Raw genomic sequence first — 12,192 nt, 5'->3', positions numbered from 1 at the left:
ACATGCTTGCCCTTTCAGCCGTGGGGGCGTTATACTGTGACGCTCAATCCCACTATTCGTTAGTAAAAGAGCAGCCCAAGAGTTGGCGGTGAGTGGTGATGACTAGCTGCCTTCCCTCTAGTCTTACAACTGTCTAGAATCATCACAAGTTTTATAATTCCTTAATTGTACACATAGTAAAGTTGGTTATTAGAGTTTCAATGCATGAAGTGCTAAGAAATTTTGAATTTTTCTGTATATTCAAATATTTCATTGCAAGTATTCTTAATTGGCATCTCTCTCGCATTTAACAAATAAAACTATTCATTAAAATTATAATTTTTGTCTTATGTTGAACCTGATGGCTTAGAGTTTCAACAATGACATGTGCCAATGTGAATATCATAAGCTTTATACATGGCTTATACTTTATACCTACAGTACCTTTTTCATTTTATTGAATACATAAATAACGTGTTACGGAAGCTAACATCTCCAGCTAATGAGATTTGAAGATCACACACACACAAAGTTCACAGATGGAAGATTTCGTACAGATGAGCCACGGCTGAAATGGCGAGCATGTTTGTTGTGAAGGGAATTCGAACCTCTGACTCTATGCGCTTTGTTTCATAACTTCAGGACCCCAGAAATTCTTAATAATAAATGTTAGATTGAGGTAAGACGTATATGGTAAGTATTTGTTGTAGTCTTTTAATTTCACGCAAAGCCACATGAGGGATATTTGCGCTAGTCGTTCCTAATTTTGATTTGTTTCTTTGTTTTGAATTTTGAGCAAAGTTACACGAGGGCTACCTGCACTAACCGTCCCCAATTTAACAGTGTAAGATTAGAAGGAAGGCAGCTAGTCATCACCACCCGTCTCTAACTCTTGGACTACTGTTTTAACAACAAATACACCGTACATTATAACGACCCACGGTTGAAAGGACGATTTTAACTGGCTGTTGAGGTTAATAAAAGACTATTTTTTTAAACCTTCCGCACTAGACAAAGACGGAAGGGGTTCTCCATATGTCCACGCTTCATTTCGCTTTCGTAGACATAGAAGGGTCAAGTCCAAAAGACCTCTTTCTCTCTACGGAACTTGGTTAAAATATTGTCATTATTGGTTAAAGTTTAGCTAACCCGCACTTTTACTTTGACCAGTTTCAGTGTAATGCTCATGTTTGTAATTATATTAATATTAATGTGTTGAATATACTTTTCACTTTCTCTGACTGTGTTAAAGTCCAAATTACCCGAACTGTTCCAGTGATATTGTTCACATTTTTCAATAATTATACATTTCAGCAAGAGCATCACATACACAACCCTTCTTAATGCTATCACAGTAAATTAAAGTTATTGATGGTATCTTATGTCTAGTATTAGTAGACTTAATTTATTTCAATTTCTTACATAAATCTTAATGGGGAGAGGTACTTAGGACTATTTTCATCTTGTATATAAAAACGGTCGAGTTCACATAGTAGATCATTCTTTTGCCAATATTTTGCGAAACAATTTAGTGACCTAATATATATGTAGAAACGGCTCCTTTGGGTTGAGAAAAAATTTTTTACGTAAAGGAGTGAACAACGTTTCGACTTTTTTCGGTCAATGTCAGATGAACCTGAAACGAGCTGTTTCTACATATATATTTTTCTCTACAAGTGGGTTTTCTCGACATCACTGAATTTAGTGACCTGTGTAGGAATTTATCAGTTAGTGTATCTTTGTTTGCGTATTTGTTGAGGAAGTTGATTTAGGTACTTTGTTTGTTTGTTTGTTTGTTTGTTTTAATTTCGCGCAAAGCTACTCGAGGGCTATCTGCGCTAGCCGTCCCTAATTTAACAGTGTAAGACTAGAGAGAAGGCAGCTAGTCATCACCACCCACCGCCAACGCCTAGGCTACTCTTTCGCCAACGAATAGTGGGATTGACCGTCACTTATAACGCCCCAACGGCTGAAAGGGCGAGCATGTTTGGTGTAACTGGGAATCGAACCCACGACCCTCAGAATACGAGTTGAGTGCCTTAGCCATCTGCCCATGCCGAGCCCTTGTGGAAGGGTGAAATTCATGACTATTTCAGCCATTAGTTACCACTAACCTTTAATATACAATATGACATTTTGCAATTGCTTATGAGAACTAACGTACTGAAGATAACACATAGCCATTGAAAACACATAATCTGCAAGGGTGTGTTTCTCTTACACTTTTTTTTTTAATAGATCATTTAAAACCATGACAATTAACCTTTGTCTACCTGATCTTATTATCAACATCATCATCGGTCTTGTGAGATAAACCTTTTGTGAAATTTACACACTTAGTATCTTGATGTGATTGTGTTATCAGATTTCCTGTAACAAATAAAACACATTTAAAGTTACTGATAAAGTGTATAAGTTGTCATGCCAACCATGCACGATCTAAGACAAACATTTTAGGTATTAAAACGCAAAGGTGGGTTAAATACATAGACATTTGTGTATATTATTTTGTATAAAACGCATTAGTTGGTACATTTTCCTTCACATATGGAAAGCTCTCTGAAGAATAATAACAATCTCTCTGAATAGTTTACTGTTAGATTGTCCAGAAATAAATGTCGGAATTCTCACAACGACATTTAGAAGATGAATATTGGGTAACTTATTGTTGGTTGGTTTAATCCAATGCTTGTCGCTTACAAGCCGTCTTAGTTGTCTGTTGTTTCAACTCTACTCAGAGTAAGTTTCACAACCTTCAAGACAGCATGGGCAAGAAGTACTTCAAACGTGGACGAAAAGCTACCGAAACTACACGGAACATCAACCAGGCATTCGGCCATAGACCTGTTACTGACCATATAGTTCAACGTTGGTTCTAAAGGTTTCGACATGGAGATGAAAGTCTTGAAGACCACGAAGGTCGTGGAAGGAAGTCATCCTCAGAGAAAAACACTTTAAGGGAAGCAGTTGAGACAGACCCTCACACAGCAGTACGTGAGTTTGCAGTAAAGCTAGACACAAGCAAATTAAGCATTGCCAACCACCTGAGTGCGATTGGAAAGACGAAAAAGTTGAATAGGTGGGTTCCGCATGAGCTGACTGAAGATCAACAAAACTGGCGTTATGAGACCTGTCAAGGATGATGCTTTAAAAATTGAACGAGTTGGGGATTGTGGTTCTGCCTCATTCACCTTATCCACCAGACCATTTCCCTACATATTTTCATTTATTCAAGCACTTTGATAACTTTTTGAACAATAAACAATTTCAAAACGAGGCAGCTGCAGAAGAAGCTTTCAGGGAGTTCATTGACCATAGAAACTCCGACTTCTACAGCAGGGGCATAAATAGCATTGCTACACTTTGGCAAAAGTGTATTGAAGCAAATGGTGCTTACTTTGATTAAAGCATTTTTTACAAAACTTTTTCAAACCTCGCAGTTCAAAAACGACATTTATTTCTGGACAACCTAATAAAATTGATATTAATTCATTACTAGTAATCAACTAACGTTTAACAGAATCCACTAATTGGTCATATTGACGGAAGTCCACCATATGCATTGCTATGAACAAAATATTGTGACAAACACATTTAACTAATACTGTACAGGATGCCGAGTACGAAGGCGTATTGTATTAAAACGAAATTGCAGTCTGACCACATCATTTCAGTCCATGTCGCCACATATTGTCTTGCTATATTTGAGGACCATGTATCTTCGCAATAGCCCTGCATCATAGTTTCCATTGCAAAAGCCTTTGTCGAAAAGCCGTCGTGCTCAAAGCACATCACTCGTTCCTGCAGGATTTCCATGATTCATATAATGTACGTCATGTGGACGACTGTTTCTAGCGCTAAATACAACAATATTATTCCACGAAAATCCAGAAGTTCTTTTTTCAGCAATATGACTTATGTATATTTGTATGGAGTGACCTGAATATCAGTTACATTCTCAAGCTGCTTGAGATGTGATTGGATAGGAAGTATGGTAGAAAACCTTCTTAATAAACCCTTATTCTTTTCGCTTTTTTCCAAAGGAAGATTCCTATTAGTTATTATATGTAGTGTTTTCTTGCGAGGACACAAAAACAACTTTTGTCATTGGTCTTTGTATTCACGAATTCTTACTTGTCAAAAGATGCCGCACTAATCACAGCTGAAGTACAACTTCTTGCAGGTCTTTTTCTGGACGGTCTTTACCCAAGTTAATCCATATTTCTTTGTTGTCCAATCTCATTGAGAATAAGGGATATCTTGGAAACTACAAGTCCTCAATCTGAAGAGTTCTCTACGATTTCAAGATATGAATACTTTGTATCTGAAAGGGCTGCTGCATATCCTTATAAAGAGTAATTAATGTTTGGTGACATTGCATTATTTCTGAAAACTAAACAATTATAATATGTAGTTCTGATTCATTTCGTTCCTCTTCGCCACTTTATAGCGGCTGTGAATGCTATTTTGATATAATGTACTCGATATCTGTGCGAACAGATTGCACAGCTGATAATTTTGAATTTTAATAAAGTTATGGAACGTCCTATCAGAACACAAGGAATGACCAATAATACACTATATATTCCTTTATTACTACATAGGGCACTATCACATTACGTTGATCAGCCACTACTATATTACATTATGAAATTTACTGACTTTAATATCTTTCTATTTATAGAACGTGTTGTCTGCTTTAATTTATTAACTACCAATACATTATAAAATTAATCATACTGAATTTCTAGGGGTAAAATGTTTTGTACTGATGAAACATTAATACATCACATTCCAAGTTATATTTTCACACTAACCTCAAAATCTCAGTCAAATACTATCGTAATGAAAGTTCACTTAAGTCACTTGGCTGAACGTATAGCACTTCGTGGATATTTCTGTTAGAAAAACTTCTCGGAAAATATTTTTGAACTGGAAATACCAAACGTCAGATTGTTTTTATTTTGTTTTATTATTATGCACAAAGCTACACAAAGGGCTATCTGTGCTCTACCTTCACGAGTATCGAAACCCGGTTTCTAGCGGTATAATTTAGCAAAGATATCACTGTGCCACTGAGAAGCACGTAAGATAGAAAAGAGAAATTTTGGTATTGTGACTCACAGGATTTATCGTGAAATTTTTCGAGTGAGATATATAAGTGTGTACAAACCCATAGTTAATCACTGGAAAAGAGCTTAAAGTAGCATTTCCATGAAGAAATTGATCTTTTCAGAGTGCCAATAAAAGATGATTGCATATTAGAGTCAAGTCCAAGAGATCCCTGGATGTAGAACTCGTTGGTAACGCAAAGGTATATAAAATCAGTCGGTCTGCAACTGCTGACTCAGTATGACCTGTTTGCACCTGTTGCACCCAGACTAATGGAGGAACTAGTATTCCTGAGGATGAGTCACAGTGTCGTCTGTTGGAGTGGATTAGAAATTGTTGAGTTTGTGACCATGTACAAATCTGGTTCTGATCAGAACCACCGACATCTAGTGGACAGAGGCTGAGTTTGCCACTGGTGAAAGATTTCTATCAGCTAGAACAGTCGATACAGAGAAATACTCGTGGATCAAAATTCATTGAATAGGGGATATTGCGCCTCTCCAAAGCGAGTGTTGCATCATTAATTATGAAAAACCATGAAGCCAAGCAGGGTTGAATAATAAATTGTTGGGAACAACTGACTGCCCCTTCCCTGAACGACAAATTTATTCAGTCCATACCTGTGACATAACTAATATATTAGCTAAGTTTAAGCAGAGAATCAAACAGGAGAGTTTTTGGAAAAAAATACATACCCCTGAGCAATACAGGTCATACCACCAACATTCAATGGCGCAGCAAGAGAAGATCTCGACTCTTCCTGAAATGTTTCAGGAAAACCATAGCCTGAAATGGATCGGCTCAGGTGCAGGTTGTCTAATGTCTAATTATCTAAACCTCTGTGTCATTTATCACATGGATGACGAGCAAAAGGAAGATCGGGAAGCAGTTGCTATTGAGTGTGTTATCAGCATGACTGTGTGGAAAATAAGATATAGGACCAAGTTAAAGGCTCAAAAGGAAAGAAAATCATCAATGAATGACACTGGTTGCATGTACAGACAATATCTGCTATTTTCCTGGGAAGGTATATCTGGCAATGACCTCTGAAGATAGGGAGGACAAACTGATATATAAATACATTGAGAAACCACCCAATAAATTTACTCATGAATACAAGTGGTGAGGGATATTGTAGCCGTGTCCATCACAACATGCTTCAAGGTTGTTATTTCAACCAAGCTGTCAGAGATATGATAGCCTGCAAGAGCAACTGCAGTGACGACTCTATCAGAAATGGTATGAAGCAAATACTTTCATAACATAAGGCTAAATACAGTCATGGGCTGCTAGTGAAATACCTACCTCAACAGGAAAAGGTTGTGAGGAAACTGTACTGGTCTGCAATAAGTGAGTACGGCTATACAAACTTTCTTACAGTGCAGATGTTGCCACAAGTCCCAGGATGTCTACCACAGCTAAAACTGATACCTCCACTTGTAAGATAAGAAAAGCATAGTGTTTGCTTTGCTTGTGAGCTTGTGGGATGCTGGCAGAGGAATTATCTATACCTCGTGGCGGCACTAGGACAGTGGAATAACTAATTCCCTCCAGACACCAAGCAAGCCCCTGCTAACCTGTAACGTTAATAGTACTTTGCTGAGGTGCAAATTTCTCAATGTAATGCTACTGCTAAGGTCAGTGAATGCAGGCTACATTCTGGCAAATAGCAACAAACTGGATGTTTGAGAAGAGACAAAGCTCTGAGCCAGTATTGGAAGTATTTCTCACAGAATGGAAATAGTTTTTTCTGATCTTGGATCTGGAATACGTATCCTTGATATGGGTGTATTACAGAGGAAATCACTCAGGAAAACTAATACATTATTATAACTTATCGAATGCTGCCCATATTGTACCAAAAATGGTGGATAACATGATAATATGTGGTGGAGAGAATTATAGTAATTCCATATTTACAGTCCCCAAGTGGCACAGCAGTATATCTGTGGACTTGCAATGCAAGAAACCAGGTTTCAGTACTTGTTGTTGGCAGAGATCAGGTAGCTCATTATGTAGTTTTGTGCTTAATTACAAACAAACAAACCTTATTTACAAGTGGTATTCTATAGATTAATCCATACAAGATTTCTATCATTGCTACTATGTAATGCAGTTATAGAAACCAAGGTCTTCAACATTGAAATGTAGGTGGAAAATATCATTGTACATCAAAATGTTGGCTGTAAGTGTAAAATGGGATAAAATGATTTGCCCATCTACTGATGCTTTATAATTCCCACTGTACCTGTTACACATTGGAAATGTTGGTGAGGTCAGCACACCTGATTCGAGTCAGCTCGACTGTGTAGTCTTTAATCTCTTCCTTCTTACTGGAACTGAGAGCTGCCTTTATGACAAACTTATAGTACGTCAGATAATTGGCAAGATTGGAAAATATGATGTACATATGACAACTGTCTGGTAAAGACAACAGTGGGCACCATGACCAAACATAGCTGGTCGAATTGAAAGTCAAAAGAGTTAGGGAATTAGGAGACCCTATATTTTCTCGGAAACATGCTTTACAGGTAAATGTAGGTGTGAGTATACGTTAAACCTATAGACATGCTATTTGGCCCGAACTTCTTTCAAGGTTTTAACATTACAGTCTGTTTAGTCGTACATATTTGGTAGAACCTTTACCAAGTATAATATGATCAAGTTTTTGCACTTGCCAGCCTCTCTTTCCTTCGGATTAACTGTATTGCGGATCAAGACAAGATGATTCTGAACTTTTTTTGGTTGCACTCAACATGAATCACAATTCGTTAATGTATGAAGCATCTGAACTCCTTGAGGAGACTCAATACTTCTATGTTAATGGAAGGAGACATAGAACCTGACTTATTGAGCCCATAGTTTGCTGACAGATACATCTTATATGGGAGCACTCGCCATACTGGTACAGTCCCCAACAACGGCAGGATCATCACCAATCATTTAGGGAAATGAGCTGCCATAGTGTGTGTCCATAGAGGTACCATCCACACTGACAAAGGATACCACTGTTGTGCAAAATACATGCATTAAGACCGACCATTAACCTTTATTGACACTGCCAATTATCCCATTAGCGAAGGTAGAAAGAGGGGCCAAGAAATAAAGGAGAATGTTGGCATGGTGCTGCCATCAAATATGTTTACATCTATTAAGGAAGCACCACATTCTTAAGCACAAAGAAAGATATTCCCAAAGCTACGTGCATCTTGAGGTACCTAAGCCTTGGGTAAATCAGGGTCAAATGGGTGAGCCAGAAGACCATGGTGCTGGGTCATCAGTGATAGAACATCAGTATCGAGAGAAGAGTTATAGCTGCTATAACTGGTAATAGGCAACCGAACAAGATATGAGGTGAAGCGAAACTTCTTGGCAGACCACCAAAAACGATTAGAAACCACCTAACGCTAGTACAGGGCTAGGTGCTAAACAGCACCATCATGAAATGGCTGCAAAATGGACCTAGTGTTGAGCCCTATATAATACAAGATGGGGTACCTGTCTTTTTTGCGGGTTATGAACTTTAAAAAATGTGAGGGTGGTTGATATGATAAGAAATGCAAAAATCCTACGTTTCACACAATATAATTAGAACATAACATATTATTATAGTATTCGTTATTACCTCATCAAAATGTTTTATAAGTATTAAGAACTTAAAACTGCGCGATGATCAGGACGATTTACTAAGACGTAGCGGCAGAAGAAGTGGCGGTAGGGGTGCTTTCTGGTATCCGCTTTCAACATCCACCTCTTGATGTCCTTCTACACCGTTTAATGTTATTAATTAATTGGTAATCATTGGCAGCAGAAGAGCCTTATGACATGGAGTTGTAAGGTCACGGGTCAAACTAGGAAGTGGGTATAACTCACGAAACGGCTTTTTATATCGGCGTTATGGTGACTGTTGTCGTATGAACTTCATTTGAGTTTATATATTACTGCAACAATAGCGGCCATTATATTTATCGTATTTCTCCAGAGAGGATGCTAACGGATTATATGAGATACATAAGACGTTTGTTTGCTCTACCACACTTTGTGTATGTTGTTTTGATTTGGTATGTTTTGAGTTTCGGGCAAAGCTAAACAAAGGCTATCTGCGCTAGCCGTCCATGATTTAGCAGTGTAAGAATAGAGGGTAGGCAGCTATCAAAATCAGCTATCGGCAATTCTTGGACTATTGTACCACCGAAATAGTGGAATTGAACATAACGTAATAACTTACCCACGGCTGAAAAGGCGAGCATGTCTGATGTGAGGGGGGATTCAAACCCTCGACCCTCAGATTACGAGTCGATCGGCCTAATCACTTGTTCATACCAGATCCCTTTTTTCTAAAATTATTAGTAAAAGATTTTTCATGCCTATGTATTGCGTAATTGAAGTCTTCTTTTTAGATGCTAATCATTATTAAAGAATATATTTGTAGCATAATCTTCTAATGTGTTTTGTGTGCTTTTTTTTCTCAAAACGATTTGTGCTGATTGTAAAGTGCAAGGGTTTTAGGAACAGAATAAAGCTAATTAACACGTTTTTAGATTACACCGCTGGTTTAAAGCTAACTGAATTTAAGTTAACTTTAACCATCTGCCAAAAGATAGGCTTGTGAGAGAGGCGAGTCCTTGTAGTGTCATGATAACAACAGGTGGTGCGAGGGAATGACATGTTATTTTACTCTAGTCACTCTAACCTTTAGTTGTATGATATTTGATGTCTGCAGGAATATTTTAGTGTAGTTTCAGTCTCGATTAAACGATCGAGAATTGGAATATCCTTTGCTGGCCGAAGTATGACCTCAAATGAACTTAGTAGCTGATCACTGATGTCAAGGAACAAAGGTTACGAGGTGTTACTGTTTGTTGAACAAAGCAAGCTAATGTTTGAAATTCAGGAACTCTTTTGTATCAGTCTCATTCCCAGCTTTGCAAAAGTAAAGTCTTTTCGTAGCTAAGCCAACATTTAATATTGAGTTAATACATCTCGCAGGAAGTGTTAACAATCGCATAGCTCGGAGTAAGGACTGTTCGTCACTGCACTTGGAAATCTGCTCGTTTTTTTGGCAATTTTCTTTTTATAATGAATAAAGTCAGTTGAATATTCTCACACGGAAAGTTTATTTAAATCACTAGACCAAATCTGCAGCTGTTCACAGGTGTTTCTATATCGGAGAATCTTCTACAGAAAATAAATTTTAGTGCTCTGCTATATATCGAATATTAACATTCTTCTAACTTAAAGATAGTGGGTAACCGCTCCTCTACTGTTTACCGATAACAAATGTAGTGGGTTACCATTTCCTCTACAGTTTAACAATAACAAATATAGTTGGTAACAACTTCTGACTGTATAACAATAACAACTATAGTGAGTAACTGTTTCCTCAACGGTTTAACAAAAACAAATATAGTTAGTAACTGATACTCGACTGTTTAACAAAAACAAATATAGTAGGTAACTACTTCTCGACTGTTTAACAATAGCGAATATAGTAGGTAGCTTTTTCCTCTACTGTTTAACAACAAGAAATGTAGTGAGAACCGTTTTCTCTACTGTTTAACAATAACAGATATAGTGGGTAACCGTTTCCTCTAGTGTTTAACAATAACAAGTATAGTGGGTAACCGTTTTCTATATTGTTTAACAAAAACAAAGACTGTAGCATAACAATCTAATTGTATAGTTCTAAACACGTTTGAAACGAGACATTTGTTATCAAAATATCCAATAAACGTTTTAATGTAACTTTGATCAGTCAACTTAGAGTACTTAGTAAGGTCCTAAGTTTAATTTCTTACTTACATATCATGGTCCCTCCTATTGGTCAGCAATAAATTGGCGGGCTTATAACGTTGATATTTGGAGTTCGATTTCCCGCATTGGACAGAAAGAAAATAGCCCATTGTGTAGCACTACGCTATAAAACAAGAAAAACAAAAATATAAGAACTCAGGAGCTAAGGTAAAGAACAATACACTACATTATCTCAACCATCTAGCAGAGGAGCCAAGTAAAATGACAATTTATTTAAGAGACGCGTAGAAATAATAACACGAAAAATCGATTTTTACAAGAACAGTTCGCGTATTGCAAAAATATAACAGCCTCTTTATTGACTCGCGTGTCCATAAGTTTCCTGTGAACTTTAAAGATCTCACAGGAACATGTAACAAACTGATCAATAAAATATATGATATCGAAAGAGCTAAAGATATTATGCCTGTCACTTAACAACAATGTTTAGAATGTATTGAAGAAAATAATGTACAACAAATAAAATATATATCATATGCTGGCAGAAATTCCTGAATCACTAACATAAAACTTACTACATAAAATATTGAAAGCGTGCATGAATCACATACACACATTTGGTTTCTGTCCTGATAATGTTGTTCCTCAGTGGCACAGCAGAAAGTCAGCGGACTTGCAACGCTAGCAACCGGCTTTCGATACCAGTTGTTGGCAGAGGACAGATAGTCCATTATGTAGCTTTGTGCTAAACTTTAAACAAACTGATAACGTTATAATCCCAATGCAGAGTCAAGACAAATAAAATTCATAAAGATTTTAGAATATTCTAAACAACAGGTTTTGTGTTGTTCTCATCATGATAACTCAGGATAACTAAGACCTTTAACAAAATTTTCTAGTAATTGGTTATTTTCAACCTGAGCGTCATCTTATAGGACACGTGGGTCAAACAGCCAAATTTGATATCCCAAAGTTGAGGCATAACCATCCCTAATTTAGAGCTGTTCACAAGATTGATGGCAACTAGTCTGTAGTACCCACTGCCTATACAGTTACTCATAACCGAATAGTGAGATTAACTGTCACTTTTATAATGCATTCACAGCAACATATCGCAGTTTCGAATGATGGACCTTTCCGATTCTCAGTTCAGCACGCTAATCATTTGACCTCGCTTCGTCCTCAAGTACGAAACGGTACTGTAAGTGGGTATGGACAAAACAAATAACCAGAAACTATTATATAACGCTTTCAATCGCACGATTTAAGAAAACACGCAAAAATATGGTCTTAATTATAATAATTTTAAATTTACTAAAGTTTTTTGTCATATCAGATTTACTGTTG

The 12,192-nt window shown here is 37.1% G+C and overlaps 1 protein-coding gene across 3 annotated transcripts in view; it reads right to left on the bottom strand.

Annotated features, from left to right (window-relative positions):
• Positions 1 to 11,009, bottom strand: part of LOC143222526 (uncharacterized) — a 91,115-nt gene extending 80,106 nt beyond the window's left edge. For all 3 annotated transcript variants that reach the window (XM_076449134.1, XM_076449139.1, XM_076449137.1), the window contains exon 1: positions 10,894 to 11,009. In XM_076449134.1, the coding sequence (XP_076305249.1) occupies positions 10,894 to 10,994 (101 nt within the window). In that variant the 5' untranslated portion in view covers positions 10,995 to 11,009. The remainder of the gene's footprint in view (positions 1 to 10,893) is intronic.
• Positions 11,010 to 12,192: the final 1,183 nt, after the last annotated feature.

Source organism: Tachypleus tridentatus, chromosome 8 (genome assembly GCF_004210375.1).
Source record: "Tachypleus tridentatus isolate NWPU-2018 chromosome 8, ASM421037v1, whole genome shotgun sequence".
Lineage (NCBI taxonomy): Eukaryota > Metazoa > Arthropoda > Merostomata > Xiphosura > Limulidae > Tachypleus > Tachypleus tridentatus.
The sequence above is the reverse complement of the archived record's forward strand: the minus strand, read 5'-3'. Positions and strand labels throughout refer to the sequence as shown.